At 31.9% G+C, this 12,728-nt stretch overlaps 1 protein-coding gene across 1 annotated transcript in view; it reads left to right on the top strand.

Annotated features, from left to right (window-relative positions):
- Window positions 1-2,047: 2,047 nt before the first annotated feature.
- Window positions 2,048-12,728, top strand: part of LOC129839791 (cytochrome P450 3A27) — a 23,059-nt gene continuing 12,378 nt past the window's right edge. The window contains exons 1-5 of the mRNA XM_055907430.1: window positions 2,048-2,362; window positions 2,584-2,677; window positions 3,105-3,157; window positions 4,960-5,059; window positions 5,312-5,425. Coding sequence (XP_055763405.1) covers window positions 2,289-2,362; window positions 2,584-2,677; window positions 3,105-3,157; window positions 4,960-5,059; window positions 5,312-5,425 — 435 coding nt within the window. The 5' untranslated portion in view covers window positions 2,048-2,288. The remainder of the gene's footprint in view (window positions 2,363-2,583; window positions 2,678-3,104; window positions 3,158-4,959; window positions 5,060-5,311; window positions 5,426-12,728) is intronic.

Here is a 12,728-nt window from a genome sequence, read left to right as displayed (position 1 = left end):
AAGCATCATTACCCATCGCTCCACAAAAACCACTACTTCAAGGTCTCAACGCGAGTGACGTCACCGATTGAAACGCTATTAGCGCGCACCACCGCTAACTAGCTAGCCATTTCACATCGGTTATACCTGTATATAGTCTCACTATTGTTATTTCAATGCTGCTCTTTAATTACTTTTATCTCTTGTTCTTATCTGTATTTTTTTGAAACTGCATTGTTGGTTAGGGGCTCGTAAGTAAGCCTTTAAATGTAAGGTCTACACCTGTTGTACTCGGCGCATGTGACTAATCCAATTTAATTTGATTTGATTTCCGTTAGGGAACACCTACTCTGTGAGGTTAATGTGTGCATTGACTCAATGCCCTCATCCTAAACCACGTCATTTGTTTTATAACTTGGGCAAAGGCTAAAGTCGACAACAGATTCTAGTTTGGGAAACAGAAAACCTACCGAGATAATATGTTTCATCAATGAGAATCTCGCTCCGTCTTCTCCCACTGACGGCCACTGGATTTCCTCTCATCACCATATTTGGAGTTGAAATACCAACCGGATGCTTCCGATTTATCCATCCGGTGAAACATCTGGCTCATTGTTCGATCTGTGATTGACTGTTGTGAGTGGAAAATGCTGTGTTGTTACTGTTGGCACGGCACCAGGACTGACGATTACAGCTGAGGGGCTGTGTCGGAGTTAACGCGTGTGTGTATGTGTGTGTGCGCACGCGAGGCTCCTTATGTAACGAGAAAGTGAGTTAGCTTGTTATTGTGTTTTTTGATTTTAACCGTCCTTTCGAACAAAGTGAATATCCAGATGAACACTTATCCACATCCAGATTTCAAATGTCATATTATGTCTCAGTGTTGTAATTATGTGCAAATAGTTAAAGTACAAAAAGGAGAATAAATATCCCTGCTTCGCTTTTCACCTCTCACACAGTCTCCCTCCTATCTCCTTATTGCCTGTGTGTCGTGACCAACATTTGCCTGAGCAACAATAGGAGAATCGGCGGTTCGGGTTTTCAAAATAATAGTTACCCATTGAAACTGATGCAAACGGATGCAAATGGAATCTTGCTACATTTGGACGAGATAATTCATAAACAAGTTTGGAATATTGTTATATAAATTCAACAAAAGAAAATAATTAGTTAATTTGACACCAAATAAAATATTTTAAAATTGCCCTGTGGATGTATAGTTTTCAGGACTGAAACATACCTACAATGTAAAGCCTTATGGATCTTGGGTTCATGACATGGGGTACCAGCCTACTCATTGACACCCACAGATTACAATTGTGATGAGTTTACACAAATATTAGCATCGTAGCTCTTATTGCAGGACTTTAACTGTGGGAAATCACCTCACAAATCAGTCTATAGTGCCTATTGAACATTCATATCGCAATGTACGGGGCTCCAGAGTGGCGCAGCGGTTTAAGGCGCTGAATCTCAGTGCAAGAGGCATCACTGCAGTCCCTGGTTCGAATGCAGGCTGTATCACATCCGGCCATGATTGGGAGTCCCATAGGGCGGCGCACAATTGGCCCAGAGTATCGTCTGGGTTTGGCCGGGGTAGGCCGTCATTGTAAATAAGAATTAGCTCTTAACTGACTTGCCTAGTTTAATAAAGGTTAAAGGTTATACTTTTTTAAATAAAATTATGGAATTGTGAGGTGATTTCCCATAGTCAAAGTAATGCAATAAGAGCTCCGATGCTAATATTTGTGTAAAATCTTCACATTTCATGGACCCAAGATCCAGAGGTGACGCTGTACAGTGTAATAGAAGTATGTCCCAGTGCAATTCTAATACAGCCACAGTGCGACTTCAACTATGTTGTGTGTGTCAAATGAACATCTTATTTTATTTTGTTGAATTCACATATATATTCATATATTCTTACCTTGTTCAGCATTATCTTGTCCAAATATGGCATTATTACATTATTTTTATCCGATTGCATCAATTTCAGTATGATACTTTTATTTTGAAGTCGAACAGCAAATTCCATTGTTGCTCATCCTTATTCTAGCTAGCATCACACAGGTGCTTTTCCGACGGGATACAATAACCGCTTGTAACCTGCACAGTCTCAAACAGAGTACGGAGAAGAGCAACGATCGGTAGTTGAGATCTGTCGCGTGCACAGAAGAACCACACCAGAACCGGACAGAAAAAAAACAACTCAAAACCTGTCAGACCATTGGAGAAGTGAACTCGAACGAGCCTGAGAGAAAACGGAGCCTTTGTTTTCAGAAGCAGCGGGGAGCCGAACCGGAGGAAAGATGATGAGTTTTCTGCCATACTTCTCCGCTGAGACCTGGACCCTCCTGGCCCTCCTCATCACCCTCATTGTAGTGTAAGGACTTCAAATCAAATGTTATTTGTCACATTTATCGAAGTTAACCGGTGTAGACTAACAGTGAAATGCTTAGTTAGGGGTCCTTTTCCAACAATGCAAGATAAGATATATATTTTGTATACTTCTCTAGAACATATTACTAGTTAACGTGTGTGTGTGTGTGTGTGTGTGTGTGTGTGTGTGTGTGTGTGTGTGTGTGTGTGTGTGTGTGTTTACAGGTATGGGTACTGGCCCTATGGTGTGTTCACTAAGATGGGTGTCCCTGGTCCCAAACCCCTACCTTACTTTGGCACAATGATGGAATATAAAAAGGTTAGTACCCGTTCAGAATAAACATCTCATATTTTAAACAATAGTGTTATTTCCCCCCATATAAAACAATACATTGAGAAGGAAAAGGAGGACTTGTCGGTTGTTTAAACAATAGATAAATAAAAGGTAATATGAGACATGATCAGTCTAGAAGTTGTGTTTTTGACCCTGGGAACCATTGAAAAGAACAAACCCTCCTCAACTCTCACCTGTTTCAGGTGTGTTCTCTGTTCAGGTGTAGGACACACCTACATGATCTTCTAAGGCATGAATCAGCAGTTTTTCTCCCCCCCCCCCCTCTCTCTCTCACTCTGCTAACACCTCTCTCTCTCTCTCTCTCTCTCTCTCTCTCTCTCTCTCTCTCTCTCTCTCTCTCTCTCTCTCTCTCTCTCTCTCTCTCTCTCTCTCTACCTCTGTCTCTCTCCAGGGTTTCACTAACTTTGACACAGAGTGCTTTCAGAAGTATGGGAAAATCTGGGGGTGAGTTATGTTGGCTGTACCGTACCAGGATGACTCACAACTGTTCTATGCTCTTTCAATTCATTACCTGCTTGAGCTGTCATGTGACCATGAGGAATGGTATTAATAATGTCAACAACAACCAGAATAATGTTTTCTATGTAGTTTTATATGAGGTGGTTAAATGTTTGGGTCTCCAGTGTTGGCATGGTTACTTTCTAAATGTAATCTGTTACAATTACTAGTTTTACCTGTCCAACATTACCCCAAACTCAGTAACGTAATCTGATTACATTCAGTTACTAGTTTTACCTGTCCAACATTAGCCCAAACTCAGTAACGTAATCTGAGTACATTCAGTTACTAGTTTTACCTGTCCAACATTACCCCAAACTCAGTAACGTAATCTGATTTCATTCAGTTACTAGTTTTACCTGTCCAACATTACCCCAAACTCAGTAATGTAATCTGATTACATTCAGTTACTAGTTTTACCTGTCCAACATTACCCCAAACTCAGTAACGTAATCTGATTACATTCAGTTACTAGTTTTACCTGTCCAACATTACCCCAAACTCAGACAACGTAATCTGATTACACTCAGTTACTAGTTTTACCTGTCCAACATTAGCCCAAACTCAGTAACGTAATCTGATAACATTCAGTTACTAGTTTTACCTGTCCAACATTACCCCAAACTCAGTAATGTAATCTGATTACATTCAGTTACTAGTTTTACCTGTCCAACATCACCCCAAACTCAGTAATGTAATCTGATTACATTCAGTTACTTTTAGATTACTTTCCCCTTAACCCTTTCTCCTACGCTGAGTCTCTTCCTACACATCTGAACAGCCAAATACATCTCTGTTGCTAGACAGAACCTTAGTGATACCTGTTCTTCCTCACTTCATCTGACCTGACCTCTGCCCCAAAGTGCTCACTCCTCCCCAACTCACGGCTGTCATGGTGACTGGTACCAGACTGTGTCTTTCCTCCCCCCATAGGATCCTTGATAACAATAACATATCCTGACATAATGTAAACAAGATTAATTCCACTCTCTCCCTAAGTGACAGGAATAAGTATATTTCATGATTTCATAAATCAAGAAATCATAACCCAGCACTACTGTATATAATAATACTATTAAACAACTTTAAACTTGCACCTCTTTTCAATTCTGATTTGAATGTCATTGAGAAAACAGACAAGTGTCAAAGATATTTTTTAGCAAACATCTTTTCTGCATTTAAAGTAATCTTCAAAGTAATAAGCTAGTTTTTCAAAAATATCTGTAATCTGATTATAATATTTTTTTGCTGGTTATGTAACAGATTACGGTTACCGTTTAAAAAAATATCCCTTACGTGTAATCCGTTACTCCCCAACCCTGTGTGTGTCTCCTCTGTGAAGGATCTATGATGGGAGGCAGCCTGTACCATGTAGGTGTATATATAGTGGTTAAAGCCATGTGTGTTTCTCCTCTGTGAAGGATCTATGATGGGAGGCAGCCTGTACACTGTAGGTGTATATATAGTGGTTAAAACCAGGTGTCTGTTTCTCCTCTGTGAAGGATCTATGATGGGAGGCAGCCTGTACCATGTAGGTGTATATATAGTGGTTAAAGCCAGGTGTGTTTCTCCTCTGTGAAGGATCTATGATGGGAGGCAGCCTGTTCCATGTAGGTGTATTTATAGCGGTTAAAGCCAGGTGTGTTTCTCCTCTGTGAAGGATCTATGATGGGAGGCAGCCTGTTCTGTGTATCATGTAGGTTTATATATAGTGGTTAAAGCCAGGTGTGTGTTTCTCCTCTGTGAAGGATCTATGATGGGAGGCAGCCTGTTCTGTGTATCATGGACAAAAGCATGATCAAGACCATCCTGATTAAAGAGTGTTACAACATCTTCACCAACCGCAGAGTGAGACACACACACACACACACACACACACACACACACACACACACACACACACACACACACACACACACACACACACACACACACACACACACACACACACACACACACACACACATCCCCTAATAATAATCTAAATAATAATAATCCTTACATTATTACTTATATTATTAATACATTATTTGTGTTTCAGAAATTAATTCTGAATGGTGAGCTGTTTGATAGTTAATAGAACTGTCCTCCATGTTTTAGAACTTCCATCTGAACGGCGAGCTGTTTGATGCGGTGTCCGTTGCCGAGGACGATACATGGAGACGGATCCGCAGTGTCCTCTCACCTTCCTTTACCTCTGGACGACTAAAAGAGGTAGAACCATCCCTCCATCTCTCCCTTTCTATGTTTTATCAACAAGTTATAATCACTTTATAGCTTGTTATAAACTATTAACTCATTATAGCTTGTTATAAACTCATTATAGCTTGTTTTAAACTCATTATAGCTTGTTATAAACTATTAACTCGATATAGCTTGTTATAAACTAACTCATTATAGATTATTATAAACTCATTATAGCTTGTTTTAAACTCATTATAGATTAACTCATTATAGCTTGTTATGAACTCATTATAGCTTGTTATAAACTCATTATAGCTTGTTATAAACTAACTCATTATAGAATATTATTGACTCATTATAGATTGTTTTAAACTCATTATAGCTTGTTATAAAACTATTAACTCGTTATAGATTATTATTAACTCATTATAGCTTGTTATTAACTCATTATAGCTTGTTATAATGTATTAACTCATTATTGCTTGTTATAAACTCTTTACTAACTCTTTATACCTTGTTATAAACTCTTTACTAACTCTTTATAGCTTGTTATAAACTCATTATAGCTTGTTATTAACTCATTATAGCTTGTTATTAACTCATTATAGCTTGTTATTAACTCATTATAGCTTGTTATAAACTCATTATAGCTTGTTATAAACTCATTATAGCTTGTTATTAACTCATTATAGCTTGTTATTAACTCATTATAGCTTGTTAATGACTCATTATAGCTTGTTATAAACTCATTATAGCTTGTTATAAACTCATTATAGCTTGTTATAAATTCTATAAACTGATTATAGCTTGTTATAAATTCTATAAACTCATTATAGATTGTTATTAACTTATTATAGCTTGTTATAAACTCTTAATTAACTCATTATAGCTTGTTATAAACTCTTTACTAACTCATTATAGCTTGTTATAATGTATTAACTCATTATTGCTTGTTATAAACTCTTTACTAACTCTTTATACCTTGTTATAAACTCTTTACTAACTCTTTATACCTTGTTATAAACTCTTTACTAACTCATTATAGCTTGTTATAATGTATTAACTCATTATTGCTTGTTATAAACTCTTTACTAACTCTTTATACATTGTTATAAACTCTTTACTAACTCTTTATACCTTGTTATAAACTCTTTACTAACTCATTATTGCTTGTTATAAACTATTAACTCTTTATAGCTTTTTATAAACTCATTATAGCTTGTTATAAACTCTTTATTAACTCATTATAGCTTGTTATAAACTCTTTACTAACTCTTTATAGCTTGTTATAAACTATTAACTCTTTATAGCTTTTTATAAACTAATTTTAGCTTGTTATAAACTATTAACTCTTTATAGCTTGATAGAAACTATTAACTCTTTATAGCTTGTTATAAACTCATTATAGCCTGTTATAAACTCATTATAGCTTGTTATAAACTAACTCATTATAGAATATTATTGACTCATTATAGATTGTTTTAAACTCATTATAGCTTGTTATAAACTATTAACTCGTTATAGATTATTATTAACTCATTATAGCTTGTTATTAACTCATTATAGCTTGTTATTGACTCATTATAGCTTGTTATAAACTCATTATAGCTTGTTATAAACTCATTATAGCTTGTTATAAATTCTATAAACTGATTATAGCTTGTTATAAATTCTATAAACTCATTATAGATTGTTATTAACTTATTATAGCTTGTTATAAATTCTTAATTAACTCATTATAGCTTGTTATAAACTCTTTATTAACTCATTATAGCTTGTTATAAACTCTTTACTAACTCTTTATACCTTGTTATAAACTCTTTACTAACTCTTTATAGCTTGTTATAAACTCATTATAGCTTGTTATTAACTCATTATAGCTTGTTATTAACTCATTATAGCTTGTTATTGACTCATTATAGCTTCTTATAAACTCATTATAGCTTGTTATAAACTCATTATTGCTTGTTATAAATTCTATAAACTCATTATAGCTTGTTATAAATTCTATAAACTCATTATAGATTGTTATTAACTTATTATAGCTTGTTATAAACTCTTAATTAACTCATTATAGCTTGTTATAAACTCTTTACTAACTCATTATAGCTTGTTATAATGTATTAACTCATTATTGCTTGTTATAAACTCTTTACTAACTCTTTATACCTTGTTATAAACTCTTTACTAACTCTTTATATTTTGTTATAAACTATTAACTCTTTATAGCTTGTTATAAACTATTAACTCTTTATAGCTTGTTATAAACTATTAACTCATTATAGCTTGTTATAAACTCTTTACTAACTCATTATAGCTTGTTATAAACTATTAACTCTTTATAGCTTGTTATAAACTATTAACTCATTATAGCTTGTTATAAACTCTTTACTAACTCATTATAGCTTGTTATAAACACTTTATTAACTCATTATAGCTTGTTATAAACTATTAACTCATTATAGCTTGTTATAAACTACAACTCATTATAGCTTGTTATAAACCATTAACTCATTATAGCTTGTTATAAACTTTTAACTCATTATAGCTTGTTATAAACTATTAACTAATTATAGCTTGTTATAAACTTTTAACTCATTATAGCTTGTTATAAACTATTAACTCATTATAGCTTGTTATAAACTATTTACTCATTATAGCTTGTTATAAACTCTTTACTAACTCATTATAGCTTGTTATAAACTATTAACTCTTTATAGCTTGTTATAAACTATTAACTCATTATAGCTTGTTATAAACTATTAACTCATTATAGCTTGTTATAAATTCTTTACTAACTCATTATAGCTTGTTATAAACTCTTTACTAACTCATTATAGCTTGTTATAAACTATTTACTCTTTATAGCTTGTTATAAACTCATTTTAGCTTGTTATAAACTCTTTGTTAACTCATTATAGCTTGTTATAAACTCTTTATTAACTCATTATAGCTTGTTATAAACTATTAACTCATTATAGCTTGTTATAAACTCATTTTAACTTGTTATAAACTCTTTATTAACTCATTATAGCTTGTTATAAACTATTAACTCATTATAGCTTCTTATAATATCTTTACTAACTCTTTATAGCTTGTTATAAACTATTAACTCATTATAGCTTGTTATAAACTATTAACTCATTATGGCTTGTTATAAACGCTTTATAAACTCATTATAGCTTGTTATAAACTAATTTTAGCTTGTTATAAACTATTAACTCATTATAGCTTGTTATAAACTCTTTATTAACTCATTATAGCTTGTTATAAACTATTAACTCATTATAGCTTCTTATAATATCTTTACTAACTCTTTATAGCTTGTTATAAACTATTAACTCATTATAGCTTGTTATAAACTATTAACTCATTATGGCTTGTTATAAACGCTTTATAAACTCATTATAGCTTGTTATAAACTAATTTTAGCTTGTTATAAACTATTAACTCATTATAGCTTGTTATAAACTCTTTATTAACTCATTATAGCTTGTTATAAACTCTTTTGCTAACTCTTTATAGCTTGTTATAAACTATTAACTCTTTATAGCTTTTTATAAACTCATTTCAGCTTGTTATAAACTATTAACTCTTTATAGCTTGTTATAAACTATTAACTCTTTATAGCTTGTTATAAACTATTAACTCTTTATAGCTTGTTATAAACTATTAACTCATTATAGCTTGTTATAAACTCTTTACTAACTCATTATAGCGTGTTATAAACTATTAACTCTTTATAGCTTGTTATAAACTATTAACTCATTATAGCTTGTTATAAACTCTTTACTAACTCATTATATCTTGTTATAAACTCTTTATTAACTCATTATAGCTTGTTATAAACTATTCACTAACTCATTATAGCTTGTTATAAACTCTTTATTAACTCATTATAGCTTGTTATAAACTATTAACTCATTATAGCTCGTTATAAACTACAACTCATTATAGCTTGTTATAAACTATTAACTCATTATAGCTTGTTATAAACTATTAACTAATTATAGCTTGTTATAAACTATTAACTCATTATAGCATGTTATAAACTATTAACTTATTATAGCTTGTTATAAACTATTTTCTCATTATAGCTTTTTATAAACTCTTTACTAACTCATTATAGCTTGTTATAAACTCTTTACTAACTCTTTATAGCTTGTTATAAACTATTAACTCATTATAGCTTGTTATAAACTATTAACTCATTATAGCTTGTTATAAACGCTTTATAAACTCATTATAGCTTGTTCTAAACTCATTTTAGCTTGTTATAAACTATTAACTCATTATAGCTTGTTATAAACTCTTTATTAACTCATTATAGCTTGTTATAAACTATTAACTCATTATAGCTTGTTATAAACTAATTTTAGCTTGTTATAAACTCTTTATTAACTCATTATAGCTTGTTATAAACTCTTTACTAACTCTTTATAGCTTGTTATAAACTATTAACTCATTATAGCTTGTTATAAACTATTAACTCATTATAGCTTGTTATAAACGCTTTATAAACTCATTATAGCTTGTTATAAACTCTTTATTAACTCTTTATAGCTTGTTATAAACTATTAACTCATTATAGCTTGTTATAAACTATTAACTCATTATAGCTTGTTATAAACTATAAACTCATTATAGCTTGTTATAAACTCATTTTAGCTTATTATAAACTCTTTATTAACTCATTATAGCTTGCTATAAACTCTTTACTAACTCTTTATAGCTTGTTATAAACTCATTTTAGCTTGTTATAAACTATTAACTCATTATAGCTTGTTATAAACTATTAACTCATTATAGCTTGTTATAAACTATTAACTCATTATAGCTTGTTATAAACGCTTTATAAACTCATTATAGCTTGTTATAAACTATTGAGTCATTATAGCTTGTTGTAAACTATTTACTCATTATAGCTTGTTATAAAGTCATTATAGCTTGTTATAAACTCTTTACTAACTCATTATAGCTTGTTATAAAGTCATTATAGCTTGTTATAAACTATTGAGTCATTATAGCTTGTTATAAACTATTAACTCATTATAGCTTGTTATAAACTACAACTCATTATAGCTTGTTATAAACTATTAACTCATTATTGCTTGTTATAAACTATTAACTCATTATAGCTTGTTATAAACTATTAACTCATTATAGCTTGTTATAAACTATTAACACATTATAGCTTGTTATAAACTATTAACTCATTATAGCTTGTTATAAACTATTAACTCATTATAGCTTGTTATAAACTATTAACTCATTATAGCTTGTTATAAACTATTAACACATTATAGCTTGTTATAAACTATTAACTCATTATAGCTTGTTATAAACTATTAACTCATTATAGCTTGTTATAAACTATTAACTCATTATTGCTTGTTATAAACTATTAACTCATTATAGCTTGTTATAAACTATTAACTCATTATAGCTTGTTATAAACTATTAACTCATTATAGCTTGTTATAAACTATTTACTCATTATAGCTTGTTATAAACTATTAACTCATTATAGCTTGTTATAAACTATTAACTCATTATAGCTTGTTATAAACTATTTACTCATTATAGCTTGTTATAAACTCTTTACTAACTCATTATAGCTTGTTATAAACTATTAACTCATTATGGCTTGTTATAAACTATAATTCATTATAGCTTGTTATAATCTCTTTACTAACTCATTACAGCTTGTTATAAACTATTTACTAACTCATTACAGCTTGTTATAAACTATTAACTCATTATAGCTTGTTATAAACTATTAACTCATTATAGCTTGTTATAATCTCTTTACTAACTCATTACAGCTTGTTATAAACTCTTTATTAACTCATTATAGCTTGTTATAAACTATTAACTCATCATAGCTTGTTATAAACTTTTATTAACTCATTATAGCTTGTTATAAACTCTTTATTAACTCATTATAGCTTGTTATAAACTCTTTACTAACTCATTATAGCTTGTTATAAACTCTTTATTAACTCATTATAGCTTGTTATAAACTATTAACTCATTATAGCTTGTTATAAACTTTTTCTAAACTTATTATAGCTTGTTATAAAGTCTTTAGAACTTGTTATAAACTTTTTCCAAACTTATTATAGCTTGTTATAAAGTCTTTAGAACTTGTTTTAAACTCTTTATTAACTCATTACTGCTTGTTATAAACTCTAAACTCGGTAAAACTTGTTATAAACTTATTATAGATATACAGCAATAGCTGAATGGGATGAGCCTTGACTAGAAACAATATATACCGTGCATTCAGAAAGTATTCAGACCCATTGACTTTTTCCACATTTTGTTACATATTCTAAAATGTTCTAGAATGTATTAAATAAAACATTTTCCTCATCTATCTACACACAATACCCCATAATGACAAAGCAAAAAACGTTTTTAAGAAATGTTAGCAAATGTATTAAAAATCAACAACAGATACCTTATTTACATTATTATTCAAAAGTGAAGTCATGCGTCCTCTGAAACATGACCCGTTTGACCACCTACTTCCTGTTTCACCGGATGTCAGCAGCACTAATGTGAAAGACATGACCACCTACTTCCTGCTTAACCCGGTTGTCAGCAGCACTAATGTGAAACACCCCTCGACTGACAACCGGTGTCAGCTTGCAGTCCCTCGGCCCTGTCACAAGGAGTCGCTAGAGCACGATAAGCCAAGGTCCCGACTGGGCCAACTATGTGCCATCCTATGGGGTTCACGGTCAAGGTCAGTTGTGACCTGGTGGGATCGAACACCAGGCTGTATTGTCGCTGTGCAGTGCTTTTGACCGCTGCACCACCCAGGACCCCTATCTTCTTCATTCATATATAGGACTAGAATAAGATGCTGATGGCTTTCACTTCTCTTCACAAAGATTTCATCTAACACCATCTGAATGGGTCTGAATTAATAACTGCTATAGCCTACCACCATCTGAATGGGTCTGGGTCTGAATTAATAACTGCTATAGTCTACCACCATCTGAATGGTTATGGGTCTGAATTAATAACTGCTATAGTCTACCACCATCTGAATGGTTATGGGTCTGAATTAATAACTGTTATAGTCTACCACCATCTGAATGGGTCTGAATTAATAACTGCTGTAGCCTACCACCATCTGAATGGGTCTGAATTAATAACTGCTATAGTCTACCACCATCTGAATGGTTATGGGTCTGAATTAATAACTGCTATAGTCTACCACCATCTGAATGGTTATGGGTCTGAATTAATAACTGCTATAGTCTACCACCATCTGAATGGTTATGGGTCTGAATTAATAACTGCTATAGTCTACCACCATCTG

This window comes from Salvelinus fontinalis, chromosome 40 (genome assembly GCF_029448725.1).
Source record: "Salvelinus fontinalis isolate EN_2023a chromosome 40, ASM2944872v1, whole genome shotgun sequence".
NCBI lineage: Eukaryota > Metazoa > Chordata > Actinopteri > Salmoniformes > Salmonidae > Salvelinus > Salvelinus fontinalis.
Note: the sequence above shows the minus strand (reverse complement) of the source record. Positions and strands in the feature narration are given on the sequence as shown.